This window comes from Spinacia oleracea, chromosome 1, assembly GCF_020520425.1.
Source record: "Spinacia oleracea cultivar Varoflay chromosome 1, BTI_SOV_V1, whole genome shotgun sequence".
Taxonomy (NCBI): domain Eukaryota; kingdom Viridiplantae; phylum Streptophyta; class Magnoliopsida; order Caryophyllales; family Amaranthaceae; genus Spinacia; species Spinacia oleracea.
The window spans coordinates 94,479,175-94,500,973 of record NC_079487.1 but is presented as its reverse complement, the minus strand read 5'-3'; the positions used below and the strand labels follow the sequence as shown (position 1 = coordinate 94,500,973).

Sequence of the window (21,799 nt, the reverse complement as noted above, 5' to 3'; positions counted from 1 at the left end):
AACAAATTGTTTTTACAGAAAAAATCAAATCTTTAAGAAATTTCTTCTCAAATTTCTTCAATGTTAAAGGATAAAAAAGGTAAGAATGTAAGATAGTAAGTTTTCATGTCCACAAATAGTATAAAATATAATATAAAAAATATTATAAAACATAGTAAAATAAAAAGGGTAAAAATCACTTTAGAAACGGAATTAGTAGAAGTACAAATTGAACTTTGAATTTGAAATGGAAGCGTAGGAAATATGGTACTCCGTAATTGAAAGTTGGTTGACGTTGGAAAACAATATGGTTAAAGTAATTAAATATATTATGTAGACTAATCAAATCATGTACACTTACAAGTCAACTTCCACTTAATCGTCCTCTTTTCATTGTTGAGCTTATCTTCAACTTCCCCATTACTGATTACTTAACAATATACATCATCATCTTTAGTTGAAACACATGGACAATGGTGGTCGGAAGTTCAATAGTACGTAGTACTACTTTTTCATCTCAAAAGTACGTATTACGGGGAATCAATATTATTATTTCATCTTAATTAACTTTAATTATTTTGTCTCAACAATGTCGTTTTGGATTTGTTTTTGTTCACAAATTCTTATTTATAATGCGTGTACAATAAATATTGTACACCGAAGTAAAAGTTGACTCAAAATGCTTAAAAGTTACGTTTATATATGTAAAAGTTATCTATTTTATAATAATAAATTTTTTCATTTGAATAAAAATTATTTCTTCAAAATCACTAATAATGTATAAATTAATCATTTAAACCTTTAAAATGTTTATCTATCAACTTTTTAATTTTATAATATAAAAGTTACAGAAAAATAGGTTAAAGTTACAAAAAACTGCATAAAAGTTATCTTTGTGTACAATAAATTTATTGTACACCTTGTGCGCGCAAGACCTTTTGGTTTTTGTTTTTGTTTTTGTGGATGTTAGGATATGAGACACGGATTAATTATACTGGTGAGAAAATTTATTAATAGTGAATGAGAAACACAATTATTTTGTCTCACAATTATTTTCCTCAGATCAATCCTGAAACTACACACGGATACATCACTATAAGAGCTAGTACGAGATCATAGGGGTACGCACTACAAAGTATGAGATCATTTGATATACTATTTCCGTCATTAATCGTTTGCCCCATAGATCAAAAGTGTTTTATGAAACACAAATTCTTATTTACAAGGGATGTACAATAAATATTGTACACCGGAGTAAAAATTAACTCAAAATCTTTAAAAGTTACTTATATATGTAAAAGTTATTTATTTTTTAGTGATAAAATTTTTCATATTAGTAAAACTCATTTCTTCAAAATCACTGATAATGTATAAAATTAATCATTTAACCTTTTAAAATGTTTATCTATCAACTCTTTTTTTTAACTAATATAAAAGTTAATCAAAACTAGGTTAAAGTTACAAAAAAATGGATAAAAGTTATCTTGGTTTACAATAAATTTATTGTACACCTTGTGCATGCACGCAAGACCTTTTGTTTATGAAATTGATAAGTATTGGAGTATAGAGAATTAGCTTGTAACTAGCTTGTAGATAGCTTGTAACTAGCTTGTCACATTGATTACATCATTAATAAAAATGTAGTCTTTTACTTTCTCTCTCAAGGCTACAAGCTCTCAAGCTTTAACAACAATGGCTACCCTCATCTTCCTTATTTCCTTCTCCTCCTTCCCCTAAACTCTCAAATTCAACATGGTATTAGAGCGGGAACGATCCCGACTCTTCAATTCCGCATAATATTTTCGTTCAAATAAACTCATCAATTATTTTTCCCCAAAATTTTTCTGCTCTGAAATTTTGCTCGAATTAGGGTTCTAATTCGCCCTAATATCTCAAAATTTCGCTCGCAAATCTTCTTTAAAGCCTTGAATCAAATGATTTTTGATTCTTGAGTTTTCCCAAATTCTAGAGTTCTTGAAGATTTTCGATTATTTGCAAGAATATGGCATTTTTGATAGATTCTTGAAGCAATTTGCATTTCCGTGTTCCTCGGCGTGTCTAAACGGAGGTTAATTCGTGATTAGGTTGCGATTGCTCTTCCGTCGTCGTCTTCTTTGACGTCTGCTTCTGCTACTTCAAGGTTTGATTTACCCAAACTTTTCTCTGGTTATGAGTTTCGATTTATGGTTCTGCTTAATGGGTTGATAAATGTTGGTGAATTGCGATTCTTGAGTTCGTTTCTGTGATTTCTTGGCTTCCTCTGTTGATGATGTGATTGGTAATACTTAAAACCTCTCTTTCTCTTTCCGAAATTGATGCTGTTGGTTCGTCATTTTCTTTTTGGAATCATGTTAGTTGTATCCCCCGCAAGTTGAATTGTTTGTGGGTAATCGTTGTTGTTGTCGATGATATTTTGTGAATTTGAGAATTGTTAGGGTTTTTCTTCTCCAATCGATTTCGTTCTCGTACTCTAATGGAAGCTTGTTTTTGGAGCGACGAATTATGCGATTCTAAAATTTCGTTTGATCCTGATTTCTTTTCTTCACATGAATTTCTGGTGTTTGTGCGTAATTCTTGGATGTTGTTCTAAGATGGTGTTGTAGTTTGAAATTCTGGTTAATCTTGGATTTGGGTAGTTCTATTTTTGGCTGGGGTCTGCTCGGAGCATTTAAAGCAGTGGTTAACAATTAAAAGAAGCTCGAATTCAGATGGTACATGAATTGAATAATGCAGGAACTGAAATCTCTGAGCCCTCTGAGATTTTATGGTCTTTCGCCTGTGAGACCTCATTTTAGGACTCATAATGTTTCTGAACCATTTCTAAGAATACTGAGGGAAGTACCTGATGGTAAACCTACAATAGGTTTCAGCAACAGTATTGAAGATGATGGAGGTTGGTTGTTGAATGTTGGCTTGATTTGTTGCCAACAGTATTGATTTTTTTTTTTTGGGTGTTGAAGTTTGTTTGTAACCCAACAGAGGTTGCCAGTTATGGGTTGAAGTTTTTTTTTCTTTTGAATGTTGGCACGATTCAACATTTGTCCCAACAATAGATCTGGAGATTCAGAACATGTATAATCAGGTCAGTTTTGTGCATTTTTCCCAGCAATAGATCCGGAGAATCAGCACCTGTAAAATCAAGTCAATTTTGTGACACATAGAGGTCTGTTTTGTGACCCATAGAGGTCTATTTGGTGATCCATTGTGATCTTTCTTTTGATGAGACCCATAGTGGCTCATTCTTTCAGACACATATAGGTCAGTTTCCGACCTAAAGTGGTCAATTCTCAAAAGGCCCAAAGGGTCAAATTCTCCAATTGTTTTTCTTTTGATCAATTTCTATCTTCAGCTTTCTTTTTCATAGTTGAATTTCTCCCTCTTTTCACACCCAAACACATTATCCTTCATTCTTCACTTCCAATTTTTTCTTTCTCTTCTCTTATCTTCTCAATTCAAATTGGAGTTTTGGTGGATGGTTAAGATGGTGATTTGATGGATAGGAAATTGTTTGGTACCAGGTTCAGTTGGTATGCATTCTGGTGGCCAATGTACTTTGGAATTGAAAATGGCAGAACTTGTGTTGTGGTGATCAGCAGCTAGCACTCTATACTTGTTCCTCACAGCAAGCCATCAACTTTGTGCAGGGTTCAACAAGCATTTTCCGTTTCCAGCAACTGTTGGGTTCCTACTCTACTTGTTCATGGTAGCAAGTACCCCCCAGTTTCGATGTCCATGGCGCAGACTGTAGATTGCAGATTTCATGGTGCATACTTCATATTTCATTGTGCAGACTGCAGATTTCATGAAGAGATTTTTACACGCTTTCAAACTGAAGAAGTTTATCACCATCTCCTGTTTGAGGGGGGGTATTTGAGTATAGAGAATTAGCTTGTAACTAGCTTGTAAATACTAAGTATAAATACAATAGTTTGTACTATCTCACATTGATTACATCATTAATAAAAATGTAGTCCTTTACTTTCTCTCTCAAGGCTACAAGCTCTCAAGCTTTAACAACAATGGCTACCCTCATCTTCCTTATTTCCTTCTCCTCCTTCCCCTAAACTCTCAAAATAAAAAATAAAAAAAAATTGATGAGACTAAATGTATTGTATGTGATAGTAAAATTATGGTCTCCACGAACATTTATAGTAATGGGGCAAACTTTTGTTGACGGACTAAAATAGCAAATGGGGCAAACTTTTGTGGACGGAATAAAATAGCAAATGAGGCAAACAAAAAGGGACAGAGGATTGATTGGATATCTATATATTTCCTCTGTTTCAAAATACTTGCACCACCTTGACTTTCACATTTACTAACCGATCGCTTTGACCATCAATACTTACAACTATATATTGGTAAAGACGTAGAATTGACATCTGCTGCAACACCGCAAAAATCTTCATCGTTGAATCAATTTCTCTTGCGAAATGATATAATATTTTTCCCTCGTACACCAGAAATCTAGGATCCTCTAACCTGAGAAAAATTCTCCCTAAAGAAGAAGGAAAACCCTGTTTTTCGAGGGAGAACAACTCTACGTCTACAAAAACAAAATTAAAGAAAATAACAACAAAATAAAAGCCCTAAAAAATAAACAAAAATAAAGAAAAAAACAAAATAAAAAGATTGGGGGCTTTTCACCAATAAAAATCGATGGAAGCCATTTTTAAATTCACTAATAGAGGATAGGGTTCGATAGAGGGGGAGGAGGGAGAGAACGGCGTCCAAATTTAAATTTTGTTCTTACAGAAAACATGATAGTATAATCCTACCTTTGAATTTCCAGGACTAGATCACTAGTTTCCCTCAAAAACTACTAGAGTACTCCATAGATCACTACTCATCAGTACTAACTACTAAGTTACCAACTTCACTTACAATCTACAGGTGGACTACCACAAGTGGGCTAAGATAATGGTTTTCATTTTTAGTACTCCCTCCGTCCCTTAATATTCGATCTAGTTTGACTTTTTTCACCATTCACATAATTCAGTTTGACCCTATTTTATTTATAGTATATGAAAATAAATGTTATTATATAATATATTGTTGGTTTTATCTTAATATATATTTTCAAAACATTAATATTTTTTTAAGTTTTTATAATATGTAGTTAAAAAAATTGGTGGTCAAAGTTATGCATTGACAAGCGTGTCCGATCAAAACAGGTCGAGTATTAAAGGACGGAGGGAGTATAAGTATATGTTTTAGTAAATGGGCTTTGGAATGCCAAACTTGATAAATACCAATTTTAACTTGTTAGTCTTTTCTTTTATAAGAGAAGTTGGGCCTTTGGGGCCATGAACTACTTCGACCCCTTTATAGCCTCGCCACTGGTTAATACTCAGCTCGATTCGAGTCCTTTACAGCTCTATTGACAACAGATTGGAAGAGAAGTACTTTGTTATTTTCCATGAACGGTAGAAAATACGTAGTGCGGAGTATATATATTTATACTTCTTCCGTCCCAAATTAGTTGTTACACTTAGCTTTGCATAAAGTTTTAGGTGATAAGTAGTTGTTTGGTTATCAATTGTTATTTTATTGAAAAAGTAGATGTGATAGGAGTTAGTGGAGTATTTTTTTAATTGAATGAGAGAGGGTGTAGAGACAAAAAAAAAACTATTGAGAAAAGAGAAAATATAATAATTGTGGGGTTATTCCTCATTTAGACGTGTAACAACTAATCTGGGACGGACAAAAAAGGAAAATGTAATAACTAATATGAGACGGAGGGAGTATATAAAAATAATGAACATGATTAAGGGAAAGTAGGAAAATGAGGGAAGATCGGAGTATCCCTTTGATTTATTTCCGTGAGGAGCCAAAATATACTGCCATAAATGACATATTCTCGTTATAAAACAAACATAGTGATATGTCTTTAGTATAGAGAGTAGCATAACTCTGTGCTATATTCCGTAATACCTTTTCCCCTTTTTCTAACCAAACATTATGGGTCTTAATATACTTTTGCCATACATTTTCATATTCTCTCTTCTTTCTTCCTTTCTGTCGTCATTTGGTTGCTCTAATGGCAGTGAATGCAAGGTCTGTTTTCTTAATCTTTTCGCTAATTCGATGATTTATGCTTTGTTTTAATAACTTGCATTCATGTACAGGAAGTCAATTTGTGTGGGAAATGTGAACAAGGTTTCCACTGCTTCGATTGTTTAGCAGGATTTACCGGATCAAGATGTATAAGAAGTACCACCACTGATCAATTCAAACTCCTGGTATTTTACTGCTAAAATCTTAATCTCCAATTTGAATTTGTTGAATATGTAATTTTGTATACCCTTCTGATTTATGGCAAGTCCACAATCGATAATTTGTACTCTTTTGTAGGACCTTTTAATCAGTCTATAGTCTATACTGGATAACATATAATGATATAAAAAAAGAGTTTGTCATTCTACGAAAATAATATGTTGGGTTCATACTTCTTTGAAATACTTTGTATTTCATCAAGGATTACTTTGTATAGGGTTTGAATTGTGTGAAGATGTGGTTGTAGGTTAGCTAAAAATGAATGTGCAAATCTACTAATCTAGATTTGCAAGATTGAATCTCTTCCTCATATTCAAAGCGTGACAAGCATATATAGTGGAATTAGTGAGAAACGTACTAAAAGTCTTTGTCCAAAGAAGTTTCGTGAACAAGTGTACATAGCTAGTGAGTCTCCACCGGATGCATCCATGTTTTTGGTCACATGCGGCTAAACTTGATTAACTCAATCAATCATCAATTTTCTCCTCGATCATAAAATTTGTGCGTGCCTAACCTCAAGCGTTTAGGGCTTAGCTATACTATTAATTAGAACAACAATACAATCAAGATTTTATTCTAAAATTAATTGGCAATGAGAAATTAATAATTGTTAGTCGGCTGTTTAAGAAAAATGATTTGCTTTTAATGCAGTGCCTTAATCTAGAGGTTGATGTATTGATGTTCTTCAACACGTACTTTTAATGAAGTACAATTTATTTTTATGGACTAACCAATTATTATCGTGAAACATAGAACAACTCTCTACCTTTCAACAAATACGCATTCTTGACAACACATAACGCTTTTGCTATCAATGGAGAACATTCTCGTACAAAAGTTCCTAGAATTACATTTTCGAATCAAGAAGACAGCATCACTCAACAGCTTCAAGTAAGAGTTAATTCCTTAACTTTATTTTTGCTTCCATGACATTTGATTTATCTTTATTGTCCTAATTAACCACATTTGATTTATCTTATTCTCGTTTTAAATTTTGTTTAGAATGGAGTTCGAGCTTTGATGCTTGATACATATGACTTCGAAGGAGATGTATGGTTGTGCCATTCCTTTGGAGGAAAATGCTTTGATTATACTGCTTTCGTAAGTTATCTTCGTCCTTATTTTATTTAACATTACCATAAGTTCCCAAGGACTTGGAATTTATTATTACGTTCTTTTTTAGATGATACAATTTTTTTTTTACGTTTGCCACCGCAATGTTTTACTCATGAATATCTTTAATTATTAATGGGTAAAAATTATAACAAGTTGATATTATAAATCTACACAATGAGACGATTATAAAAGACCATACATGACTATATTTTTTCTTAAACATATATCGCAATAGGTACTCAAAGTTAATTAGTGCAAAAACTCAAATTGTATCATCTAAAAAAGAACAGAGAAAGTATATTCACGTTGTCTTGACTCATCATAATTATCGTTTAACGATATCACATGACTGACCCTTTCCAATCCGTACTAGCCAGTACTGATGGCCGGGCCATGGACCGACACATCTTGTAGTGGGTCACGTGGGTCGGATTTACTTATGATCCAGTGCAAACCCGAATATTTTTTGATGTGTCATGGGTCAAGCTTTTTCCCACATGGCTCATTTCGACCCGCTCGGTACACGAACTCATACTACCTAGTTATGTGACACACCCAGCACACTATTCTAATTTGAACTATTTTGTACATTTAAAATGCTAATATATTTTAACTTAATTTTTAAATATACATTAACTTCTGATTATATATGTCAATTCTTTAATACAAAAATTAATTAATTTAAGGCATACTACTTTTGTAATTTTTTACGCTTAAGGATTTGTCCAAACTCATGTGACCCGTTCAAGCCCACTAGATTCACTTGGCCTGCACAACGCCATAACCCACATTAGCCCCAAAAACACACTTTCAAACCTACCCGACCCACACAATCCACATTTGCCCAAACCCATCTAAACCCACCTAACACATTCTACTTGCATAACCTAACACAACCCAACATGTATTGTTTCCATTTTCCCGATACAGCCCGTGACCCGACCCTCCCTGACCTACATTGTGTAAGACCGGCCTATGTCAACCACCCACGACCCAAAACCAACCTAACCCACCCGACCCGCATCATTGGCCATCTCTACTAGTCAGGGAAGTCACATAAGTTGGTGCATGCATGTACTACATAGTTCATGTTTTAAAATTAAGATTATAAAATGTAAATATATATTTATCAGGAACCAGCAATTGATACATTGAGGGAGATCGAAGCATTCTTGTCTTCAAACCCAACAGAGATTGTTACCTTGATATTGGAGGACTATGTGAAGGCAGCCAAAGGGTTAACCGAGGTATTTACTAAGGCAGGGTTAATGAAATACTGGTTCCCAATTTCAAGGATGCCTAAACAAGGCCAAGATTGGCCTTTAGTTAGTGATATGGTAGCCAAAAACCAAAGGCTAATTGTCTTTACTTCTATGAGATCTAAGGAACAAAGTGAAGGCATTGCGTATCAATGGAATTACATGGTCGAAAATCAATGTAAACTTCCTCCCTTCCTTTTTAAGTTTTAGCCGATTAAAACTGAATATCATTAGTACTTGATTAAATCAATTTTAACGCGTAGCTTGTAAATGAATTTGTTGGCAGATGGAGATGGGGGAATGAAAGCAGGAAATTGCACAAACAGGGCAGAATCATCAGCTCTGAGTGTTACAAAATCCCTTGTTCTAGTAAACTATTTTAGGTCAGTACCCTTGAAGGACCTTTCTTGTGTAGACAATTCGGCAAATTTGATGAAGATGCTTCGTACATGCCATACTGCTGCTGGAAATAGATGGGCTAATTTCGTTGCTGTTGATTATTACAAGGTATGACCACCCTTGACACTTTCCCCTGTAACACTTGATCCATGATTGCTACTGAAAATACACATCATGTGTTGCACGGAAACTAACCTAGTGGTGTGCTAGCTAGATTAGATCGATGATGCTACATATATATATGAGCTCAATCTTTGTGTACGTGCAGAGAAGCGAGGGAGGAGGTGCATTTGAAGCTCTAGACATGCTAAATGGACAGCTGCTTTGTGGGTATGATAACGTATATGCTTGTAAGGTATTCAAATTCTTCAAATTACAACATGATTTGTTGATTTATAAATGTCAATTTCTTTGTTTTAACGGGTTGTTAGTACTTATTGCAGCGTGGATAAGGACTTCATATTGCTATGTGGTTAATTGGTCTGGGCTACCTAAAAAGGAGGAAGATAATTCGTCTTATAAGCGCCAAACAAGGTTTCATATTGTAATAGGATCGGAGTGATTCCTCAAGTTGATAAAGTGATTATTTTTTCACTTCTTATCCAACATGGTTACATATGTACAACAAAGAAATTTTAAAAACTAAACTCGGATCCTCTCTAAACAAAAACTAAACTCGAATCCTCTCTGAACAAAAACTAAACTCGAATCATCTCTAGAGGCATGTTACTCCGTACTGCGTAACTTAATCCTTCTACAAGTGTGTCAAAATAATAGTCACTTAACCATGATTTGAACTTCACATGCATTGATCCTCTTGAAATAATAGTCCCTTTATTTTATAGCATATTAGATGTATTCGGGTGCATTGTGCGCCCTTTCACATATTTTTCTTACGTATGAGGAGAAAATGTGGCAGACTACCGATAAATAAAAAAATACCCTTACGTGCACTATACACCTAATAATTTTCATCATTATAAAGCTGTTCATTTTTGCATATCATTACCATAAGATGATATGACTTGAGCCCTAGTAAGTGGGCCTGATGATTGGAACAAAGACCCAATCTTCCCGTGGTCAAGTTATGTGTTTCAAAAGCTTTTACATGGTCAGGTAGTGGGCTTTAGGCCCAAAATCAGACAGAATGGGCTTTTTCAGGATGGCAACAACCAAAATTCTTAAGTGTATTCCATCGAATTTCAAAAACAACATAAATCTAAGTGTATCGTACACCCAAATGAATTTGAGCCTATTGGCGATCTCTTGTACGTTTTCTCTTCACATGATATGCACATATAAGGGAAAAATTAGTTATTGCCCCAAGCGATATCCAAGTGATTGTATGTAATTTGATTATTAATCTTAAAAATTTGAGTTAAATATAAAAAATTAAAATAGTTTAATATTTAAATATTTACATGTAATATGAGAGAAAAATGCGTAATTTATTTTTATATTTTATTTTGTAAGGTGATTGAATATAAAATTTGGTTAAATATCTTATTAAACTAAATTTAAATTTAAAGTGGAGTAGCCGGTTGCTAAATTTAAATTCCAAATACTCTTGTTTTATAGCTTTAAGTAATTGTAGTTGAATTGACTTGCTAACAAAAACATAGTTGTAAACCAGTAGCGGATCCAGAAATTCGAGATAGCGGGGTCACTATTTAAAAATTGATGAAACTTTCAATAAAATTATGTTTTTTAAAAAAAAAAAAATTGAAATTTTGACTATATAAAAAAAATTCAAGTGGGGTCAAGGACCCCTCAAAGAGGTATGTGGCTCCGCCACTGTTCTAAACGAACCTGTCAAAAAAAAAGACGTAAATGTAAATTGAAAAAATGCATGTATAGCTTATATGTATAGCCACTGTTCTAAACGAACCTGTCAAGAATTGATGTTTGTATTTCTTCATGTTTTGTAAAATACTGTATTTCAGTGTGGTTATGACTTGGCGCCATGTCACATGCCATCTAATGGGGGCGAAATGTGGCACGATGACATGAAATGCCATTGAGATTTAATACTCCCTCCGTCCCTTAATACTCGACCCATTTTGACTTTTTGCACTATTCACATAATTCACTTTGACCCTATTATTTTTTTTCTATTATATGAAAACAATTGTTAGTATATAATATATTAATATATTGTTAGTTTCATCTTAATATATATTTTCAAAATATTACTATTTTTATAAGTTTTTATAATATGTAGTTAAAGAAATTAATGGCCAAAGTTGTGCATTGACAAGTATGTACGGTCAAAACAGATCGAGTATTAAGGGACGGAGGGAGTAGTATTATAAATGTCAGAGAGAGCAAGTTGCACCTTAGATGTGTCGAGGGAACAAAAGATAACAATTGCTAAGAGAATTTCACGTTACACTTGTCACGTCTTGACCTGGTTTGGCAATTGATTGTTCAAAAGGTCTTTGCATGCACGATGTGTACAATAAATTTATTGTACACCAACATAATTTTTACCCAATTTTTTATAACTTTAACTTAGTTTTAATTAACTTTTATATTAGTATAAAAAAGGTTGATAGATAAAAAATTTAAATAGTTCAATGATTAATTTTATACATTATTAGTGATTTTGAAGAAATAAGTTTTATTAAAATGAAAATATTTATCACTAAAAAATAGACAACTTTTACATATATAAGCTTAACTTTTAAGCATTTTGAGTTAACTTTTATTCCGGTGTACAATATTTATTGTACAACCCTTGTAAATAAGAATTTGTGTTGATTGTTATCTCGTTCATTTACTAGTCTGATTGACCGATTGTATTGATATTTTGTTGGCGGTTTGACTTTTTATTTGTTTAAAAACATATTACCTACTCCCTTCGTATTTTAAAAATGAATACATTTTACCGGCACGTTGTTTTAGGAGAGTGAATTGAATTTATTAAAATAAGATGAAAGTGGGGTAGTAGGTGAATTATTTATTATAGTAAAAAGATGATGTGATTAAGTGTGGGGACAACAAGAAAGATAGAAATATTAATATAATGGGAAGTGGGGATCAAAACATGTCAAAAAAGGAAAGTGTATCTCTTTTTAAAATACGACCGTTTAAAGAAAGTGTATATCTTTTTAAAATACAGAGGGAGTACGTTTTAAAATGATCTCACACTTTACGTTTTAGTTCATTTCATAATGTTATTTACACTTTATTTTATTTTATTTTTGGACAAGAAAGTTTACTACATTACCCTTCTCACCCTACGATATTTACGATTTCCCACTCACTTTCTTTTACTTTATTCATTTTTTTCTTACATCCACCCACCATTTTACACATTTATCTAATTTTATCCATATTTTTTTATTATATTCAACCAACTTTCCCAATTTTGTCTTAATATTAGTACAAACTAGTATAGTACCCGTGCGATGCACGATTATATTTATAATCTAAATATAAATTTGTATGAAATATGGTAGACAATTATCAACAAAATGGAGTTTATAGATATTCTCCAAATAAAAAATAGTTAATGATTTATAAATTTGTTATTGATCATTTAGTGTCTTACTTATCAAAACAGTTTAAACAAATAAAGGTACAAAGATAAAATTATTTTCATTTTCATTCACTACTTGTGTCAAGTATAAAGGTATATCACCCGCTCTTCACTTCGTAGTAATACCCACTTAATACTCGCATAGTTGCTCCGTCAATCTATGACCTGATCACTTAATACCTATCTAGATCGACCATTTACTTTATTGTGTTAGCGATGACTTTGAGGCGGGACACAGCATGCACACTCGCACCCGCCTACAGTTCTAATCTTAATCCCCTCCATCCACGATAGGAACAACACTCACCCCTCCCAACCCCCATCTCGAGAAGTACAAAATAAAATCCATTCCCTCTTCATCACCTCCCTTCCCGTGTATCCACACCCACCCCCGGCCACTCAATTTTTTTTTTTCGGTAATAGAGTTTTGAATTTTAAAACTCTAATATGTAGAGTCTCTGAAAGTTCGTTTGTATGATTAGTGTTATATGAGTAAATAAACAAAAAATTATATTATGTAAGTTAATAGTACTTTATTTTATATGTTCGTAATCAATAAGATGAAGAATTAGCGACTTGCACGGGTCCAATCTATATCCATCATCGCTCCTTCACCCGCGACGAATACATTTTTTAACCCCATCACCCAATAAACTTTCCTCCTTCACCTCCCACTTGGGGCTGATGTATAGAGAGATGTCCCAAAAACCCGCCCCACTGACAATCTGACATCCCTATATTCGATAAACAATCCAATTTTCATTTCAACTAAATTTTAAATACATTGACATAAGTTTATTACGAATTAATATCAAAATTGATTGTATTAGCTATAATATTGAAAAATATATTTAAAAGTGACATACGTAATTTGGATTGGGAGAGTGTTCTCAAATCCGATCAATTCAAACTCGTCCCATCACCATGGTGGATACATTTTATCCTTATACCCATCCACCAAAAATCTCTTTTTATTAGTCAATATTAGTCAATCATTTACGTTTAATACTAGTGCAAATATTAACCATAAGATTTTTATAAAACGGAGTTAATACAATGTTTGATAAAATCATTTATTAGATGTTATTTACAAACTTTAAAAGCCAAAAGTCCAAACACAATCAAAAACCTTTTGTTGTTCTCGGAGCTACAAAGATTTGTGGCACCTAAAACAACATTAGCATTGCCAATGAATCATCATGCATGTGATCTCTATATGCATTAGTGGCTTTCAATTTCAACCTAGCATTGTGATCGATACTAACAAAACCTATACATAGGGTGCATGATACGGTTTAATCAGTCACATTGACCCATCAAAGATGGAAAAACAGTGTGAAAATGAGAATTATATCAAGATGTTGCAATTATCTAATCAAATTACTATTTGACACAATAATAATGCTAGGATCACTACTATTTTCTAGGGCTGCAAACAATTAGTATACATGATGGTATATGGGACCCTACTATATCTTTAACACCATATATCTCCCCAAATTAGGGCACAAATTTTACAATATTGTTTATATGTTGAGTCCATGTATATGCAGTCAAAGGCATCGATTTATGTGATTTGAATCAAGCTTATAGTCAAATTTGTATCTACATAGAAGTGTATCTTAGTCATGAAATTATGGAGCATGTGAGATACAAGAGAACTATGTCACACTGTCACCTAACACATGTTAGGACTAGGAACTCATTGAGAATATTTGTATTCATCTACATGTGTGATCTTTATCTATTTTTTTCTTCTATCATATTTATAATTAAATGTATTTCGAAAATCGAAGTAGTTTTCTTCCATACGGGTTAGATTATGCTAAATGCTTTTTCTAAACTGTTGTTATTGGTTATATAACATTGAAAATTTAAATAATTAATAAACATCTAATATAAAACATTATCTGCTATTGGCATTACTACCATACATTTTAAAAATCAACCCATGATGTTGGGTCTTTTTTATGTATATGAACTTTTTCCACTTAGTTCATACTTCATACTTGGTTCCGCTCTAGTGAACTATTGCTTATATCAATTTGAATCACCTATTAAAATTGGACCTAAAAGTCGCCATGAACTATTAGATTTCCTTTTAATAGGTGTTTTAATTTTAAATTAACTAAACATAATTCATTGATTAAAATGGTAACAACCTTGTAATAAAAATATGAACCCGTAAATATGTACTTCATATTTTCATATCATATTGAATCAAATAAAACTCGAGATATTTGACCTAAAACCCACCAAATCACCCTAACCCCTAAAAACATAACCATTAGCCAATAAAAACCATGACATGCAACATAGCATTAGTTTGGAAAAGGATTTGCACACCTAAGCTAGTTTAATTAGTAGTAAGCAACTTACTAAATCAAGGTGGACTTTCCTTGCCAATTAATTAGTTAATTACATATTATATGTATTAATACATAATATGTACCAATAAAATGTTAGAAAATATGGTTAAGGATCTAAGAATATAGTTAAGATTAAGTGAGACTACTTTTTTATAACAACTAACACATGGCTGCAGGAGATTGCATTTCATTCATTGGTATAATGGGCTTCACGTTATTGGAAGATGCATTTGAGAATTAGTAATAATAAAATAAAACAAAGATAAAAAGCATCCAATCATTGTTAATCTTAACCTCTAATAGGTCAATTAGTGATCTAATGAACAGCTTTTATGAAATAATTATCTTCGTTATTCACTTTAATGGGTTCCCTGTTCCAGGAAACAAGTAAGAAGCATGGCTAATGCGTCATTAAGCTAATGATATAGTGGTAATGACTCTATAATTAACCTTTTTTCGTGTACTACAGAGTAACTTATCACATGCAATTAGATCAGTATATTTGTTTAAACGGTGAAACCCTATGTTGTACACTTATGAGTTGTCTCACTTTGGAGAAAAAGGAAAGAAAATACCACCTTATAAGCTTCTGGAGTCACTCCCACTATTATCATGGTTTTAATATGGAACATCCATTGGATTTATAAGTTGACCAAACTCTCCTCCTCCTTATTGGATTGCCCAGATCCATTTCATATTTCTCTGAAATTTAACAAGGACGGAGAAGTACCTAACCAGTTCTCAACCCTCGCGACTTCTTGAGTTCTTGGTCCAGTATTTGCATAATTTGAAAGTAGGAGAGGATGTAAATAGATCGATCCAACCTCAAACACCCTCATTAATTGGTAAGATTGAACCCTGGCCTAGTAGGATCTATTTGATTTGAGCTAGTATCTTTGGTGATCATATATCAATCATGAGTTATATAACTACTATACACATTCAACTCACTAGATTATATATAGTATGGGATAATCAGTAATATATATTTTGAATAAAAATTTCAATATGAGATACCTACAAGATCAGTACATATTATGACCATAATTCAAGCAGATTCTAAAAATATTATGTAGGACCTGACCAATAATATAAATCAAGTTATTAAAATTAAGAGAAGAATTGAGAATTGGACTAAACTCTGAGAAATGCAGCGCAGAGGCAAGAGTTCTAACTTCTAAAGGAGCTGATCAGGACCATTATATTACTGATCAATTGTACATATGTACCTTCTTCCACGAACTAGCATAAAAGGCTTCATCTAAAACTTTAATTATCTTCTAAATTCTAACCAATTTCCAACGTTCTAGTTCTCATGTAATGTAACCTCGTTAGACAAAGGCTAGTTAATTGTACCCTTAACGACTACTCCGTAGTTTGGTCAGGCGATAATATAATAGTTGGTAGTAATGAATTTACAAATGCCAGAATCCCAATTGTATTGTAACTCCATGTTACGGACTAGTGTATTACACTACACTATTACAGGAGCAGCGCGTCTCCTGTGAGACCAGTCACCCCATCAACTTGATGGTGTGACGAGCGCGAAACCAATAGCGTATCTCCCCCTAAAACTATAAAAAAAAAGTAACAGATCTAAATTATAGAAGTAACATACCTAAACTAAAAAAGTACCTCCTCTAAAATTATTATAAAAAAAAGTAACATGTCTAAACTATAGAAGTAACATACCTAAACTAAAAATGTACCTCCCCTAAAACTATTCCGTATAAAAAAAAAAGTAACATGTCTAAACTATAGAAGTAACATACCTAAACTAAAAAAGTACCTCATCTAAAATTATATATAAAAAAAAGTAACATGTCTAAACTATAGAATTAACATACCTAAACTAAAAAGGTATCTCCCCTAAAACAACTCCGTATAAAAAAAGTAACATGTATAAACTATAGAAGTAACATACCTAAACTAAAAAAAGTACTTCCTCTAAAATTATATAAAAAAAAGTAACATGTCTAAACTATAGAAGTAACATACCTAAACTAAGAAGGTATCTCCCCTAAAACTACTTCGTATAAAAAAAAAGTAACATGTATAAACTATAGAAGTAACATACCTAAACTAAAAAAAGTACCTCCTCTAAAATTTTAAAAAAAAAGTAACATGTCTAAACTATAGAAGTAACATACCTAAATTCGCAAGTGTGAACTGGTCTCACCATCAGTTGATGATAAAGACAATCTCATATAAGAATTTGGGTTACAGGAGTAGTACGTACGTTGATGGTTCGAAATATAAAAAAGTGTGACAATATTAAGATCGAAAGTCGGATGAACATTTCACGTAACTAAAACACTTATCATGGGATTTCCCCAAGTGAAAAAGATCGAAAAGAAATATTCATAATAATTTTTTTTGAAAAGGGTATAAATTATACGGAGTAGGTTAGATAACCTATCTTTTTCTAACCTATAATTGAGAGTTTTATTAGCAGAGTAGTTATCAATTCGACCACTCAACAATATATTTTGTCAAGGAGAAGTTGATACTCTGATCCGTTGTTACCTAGCTAGCTAGCTAGTACAACAAAGAAAATGCTATTGTAATTGAGCTACGAGGAGCAGTATATATCTTCCTCTCGAAAAATACGTACATGCACTTCATAGTTCATACGGAGTACTTAATTCGTACGTGGTACAAAATTACAAATGTACAATGCAATACGTTAATTTCCAATAGGCCTTTATAATTATTGGCCGCCTAAAGTAGTTGATCTTTATGAAAAATGTATAAGATGCTACAAGCACACACTACTAGAAAAATCATTATTAACAATATAAATTTCTCTATTGTAAAAGAATAATTATAACGGGATTACCTATCACATGCCCACCGTGAAAGGGGAGCCGTCATAATTGACTATCCCGTCGCACATGTTATGCCGGTCATTTGATTTGTGAGATTTTTTGAACTAGGTAATGACATGTCCAAATAATCTGTCGTACAATTTTTCACAAAAGCGACAAAAATTGTGCCCGTCATTAATAATCTGTTGTTAATGAGATTTTTTTTATAGTGACAACTTGGATCTATTTTGAGGTAAAAATAATATAAAATATATTATTTCACCTTTATTACTTACGATCGAAGTTCAATTTAACAACCAACGTTGAAAAGTTAACATATATGAATGTTTGATTGAACCATTTTTGCATATTAGCTACTGATCCTCTTTCCAAAAATGATCAATGTTGTAAGTAAAATGTCACTATCTTACTATACTTTTTTTAACAGGGGGGTAATTAATTAAAGACAATAAATTTGATGAGTTAGAGTTTTTACGTACTCGTATTAATTCGGTGTAGTTGATAGAGAGTCCATTCATACATGTACATAGTAAAACAGACAGACAACAAAAGCAGGAGTTCGCACAGTAGCTTGTAGCTTAAGGTCCACGCACGTATTTAATGTGTCTTTTATTGATCGACTCATTAAATTATCTAGTTGACAATTTTTATTCCTTGTTACATCCTAACATCCTATGAAATAAATCAAAACACACCTAGGTCAACTTTAATTTAATATTTTGGGGAACATCAAAATGTATTTATAAAAAAAATCAGCTATTCCATATTAATTACTCCCTCTTATATTTTACTTGTATCACTTGGATTGACACACTTATCAATGTATTATTTGACAATATTAAAGATCTCTAATTTTCTACTAAAAATTATAAAATGTTGATATTATGAAAATATGCATTGTGGCTAATCAAACAACATTTTACAAATTATTATATATTACTCCTTCCGTCTCTTTTTGTTTTTTACGTTTAATATTTTTCACGCGATTTAACGATTAATTAATTTGTATCAAAATTCCTCAAATTTTTTATTTAAACAAGATAAATTACGTTTATTTATAATATTTTCACTTTTATCAAAATTCTGATATTGGAAAATGAGAAAAATTTAATATTCCAATGAAAAAGTGTGAAAGATTAAATGATCCAATGAATTTAATTGGTTAAAATAATAATTGGACACAAATTTTGATAGAATACTAAGTCATTTATGTGATAATATAAAAGAAAATGTAAAGAACACTTTGAAATACCAAAAATGAAAACGTAAAGAACAAAAAGAGACGGAGGGAGTAGTAAAAAATCCAAGTCAAACTTACTATATATAAATAGTGACAAAGTGATGCTAGTAAAAAAAATAGTGGGAGTAATATCATAAATATCATTATCGGGTACCACTTGAGGTTGACATGAGTGGTTAATGGCCTTTTGCTCTTTAACCATGGTCTAGGGTTCGAGCCTTGAAAATAGAAAAAACCTCAAATGGGAGGGATATTGCCCATTGAGGTACTCATATAAACTTCCGCTGGATATTAGTCCACTCACAGAAGACGGTGAAAACTCCTCGTAGAAGAAAAAAAAAAAAAAAACTCCGCAATAAGGCTCCGTTTGGTAGGGCGTAAAACGTTTTCATAGAAAACGATTTTTGCCTTTTCAATCATTTTACGTTGTTTGGTTGGGTAAGGGACGTAAAACAATTTTCCATGACTCCTTCAAAGGTGGAAAATCCTTTTCCATTTGAAAGGGAGGGAAACCACTTTTCCTTCTTTCCTCCTTACCTCCCTCCCTTTCTTCCCCCTCAATCTTCACCATCTTCTCCCATTTTCCTTTAAGTTACCAAACAAAGTAAAACTAGTTTGGAATTGTGTTTTCCCTTGAAAAATGTTTTCCATGGAAAATCATTTTACATTGAAAACGTTTTACGCCTTACCAAACGGAGCCTAAATATCACTATCGGACCAGGTCGATCTGTAGAGCTTGAAGAAGATTCGTTTGAGGTGTGTAAAGTTGTGGATGATTATATATAGATATTTTAAAACGCGGACAGAGAATGAAACAAATAAACAATCCTTAGAATAGATTAGAAGGATGAGAAGACATGCCAATGTAATGGATTAGAAACTTGCATGAAAACACAATATAATGAAGCAACATAACATAGGCTTAGCTGCCTTGACAATTGACAAAGATCAAAAAGTAATATAATGTTCAAATTAAACCACAAAACTAAATAAGGAAAAGGCAAAAAGGACCACATGAAAAAACTTTAAATTGGCAAAATTCAACTATCCATTTGAGTGTAAACCATGCAGGCCAAAAGGACAGTTGGAAATATGTTATCACCCCCACGAGGAGATAACATGCAAATGCCCATTTTTCCATTTGTTGTTAACTCAAATTACAACTTTGTCTAGCCCCACTAAATACTAATGGGAATAGGGCATAACATTTTAGTACGTTTTCTCTTAAGGTATACGTTTTTATGTGTCAATCCCTTTATACTACGTAGCTACAATGTGTGATCTATGCCTTAATACGATGAAAATGAAATTATTAAGCAATATAAGCAAAAGTTGATTTAGGTTATATAAACACACAACAAAATGGAATGGGGACCTTAACACATGGGAAAGTGGTAGTGGAACCAAAAACAAGGGCTAGCTAGGAATCTTTTTGCGATTTGTTGGTTGGAAGCACACACTTATGGTAAGCATGTTTCTTCATAATTAATCCCCCCCAATTTATATTACATGTTTTCTTTTCTTTTAATTTGCATTTTTCAATTTTTCAATTCTTAAATTATTAATATATATATTGGATTTAGTGCTTCAAATTAGTACTCCCTCGTCCCTTAATTAATACTCGCCCCGATTTGACCACACACAGTTTCATGCAATTTAATTGACTTATTAATTTATTAAGTTGTACGGAGTAGTTGATAGTGGGTTATTTTTTTAATATAGTTAGTGGGAAATGTGACAAATAAAGTGGTGCGGTGGGGGTGGGTTGAATTTTTGAATGTTATTTTAAGAAAATAGTAATATATGTGGGTCCAAGTTAAGTGAGAGAAATGATATATTATTATTAAAAGTATGTCATTTATAAAAACGGGGCGAGTATTAAGGGACGACTTTATAAGGAAAGCGGACGAGTATTAAGAGACGGATGGATTATGTTAGTGGCACTTAATAGTAACATGAATATTATTAGTGGGCAGTAATGAGTTAGTGATTTATTTGATATTCTAGTAATTTAGTAAATTTATGAGCCTGTAAAAAGATTTAGATGCAACTTAATTAATTGGATTGAATGAAATAGTTCTCCCTCCGTATTTATTTAAGGGGTACACTTGCCTTTTCCAACTGTATTTATTTAAGAGATACACTTGCCATATTTAGTAACTTATCAATCCCACTATCTAATTAAATAATACATCTAATTTACCCTATGACCCACCATCCTATTAAACAAATAATTTCAGAAACCCACCCCATCACATCCCACCCCTCAAACCCAAATTCTTATATGAGACTGTCCTCACCATCAACTGGTGGTGAGACCAGTTCACACTTGCGAATTTAGGTATGTTACTTCTATAGTTTAGACATGTTACTTTTTTTTACTTCCTCCGTCCCAGATTAGTTGTTACACTTTCCTTTATACCAAGCTGTAACGCCCCGACCTCTAACTCAAGTAATTAAGCAGCGGAATTACCCTAATTTGGTCGGGACATTACCGCCGTAACTCCCTCTTGGGAATTACAAGGCTATTATCCTCATAATACTTTTATATAACTATGTTCTATATTAATATTCAAAAGTGACTTACATAACTTAGTAGAAAATTCTTACTCGAATTTAGTACAAATTAAGCTTAAACTAAGTGAGCCCTAATAAGACGAAATCCTTGCCACTAATCGCATCCGCCGTCCTGGTCGGCACCTAAAACATAAAACAAAACGGTGAGCCGAAGACTCAGTAACGTACTATTCTAGCAACGTAAAATCATTTCAACTCATTTTAGTTACTAAAAC

The 21,799-nt window shown here is 32.5% G+C and overlaps 1 protein-coding gene and 1 long non-coding RNA gene across 3 annotated transcripts; both read left to right on the top strand.

Moving 5' to 3' along the window:
* Positions 1-1,550: 1,550 nt before the first annotated feature.
* LOC130467786 (uncharacterized) lies at positions 1,551-3,970 on the top strand. The gene is made up of 2 exons (XR_008927603.1): positions 1,551-2,119; positions 3,498-3,970. It is a non-coding gene; the product is annotated as an uncharacterized lncRNA (long non-coding RNA).
* A 1,809-nt stretch (positions 3,971-5,779) lies between these two features.
* On the top strand, positions 5,780-9,676 carry LOC110799940 (PI-PLC X domain-containing protein At5g67130). Of its 2 annotated transcripts, none has more exons than XM_056836599.1 (8): positions 5,780-6,036; positions 6,108-6,221; positions 7,009-7,146; positions 7,258-7,356; positions 8,505-8,808; positions 8,917-9,137; positions 9,298-9,379; positions 9,473-9,676. In XM_056836599.1, exons 1-8 carry the CDS (start codon positions 5,941-5,943, stop codon positions 9,589-9,591), a joined length of 1,173 nt encoding a protein of 390 aa, XP_056692577.1. In that variant the 5' UTR covers positions 5,780-5,940; the 3' UTR covers positions 9,592-9,676. The 2 variants fall into 2 exon arrangements, with proteins under 2 accessions (XP_056692577.1, XP_021860912.1); XM_022005220.2 differs by having other exon boundaries at positions 5,783-6,036; positions 9,298-9,384.
* The last annotated feature ends 12,123 nt before the right edge of the window (positions 9,677-21,799 follow it).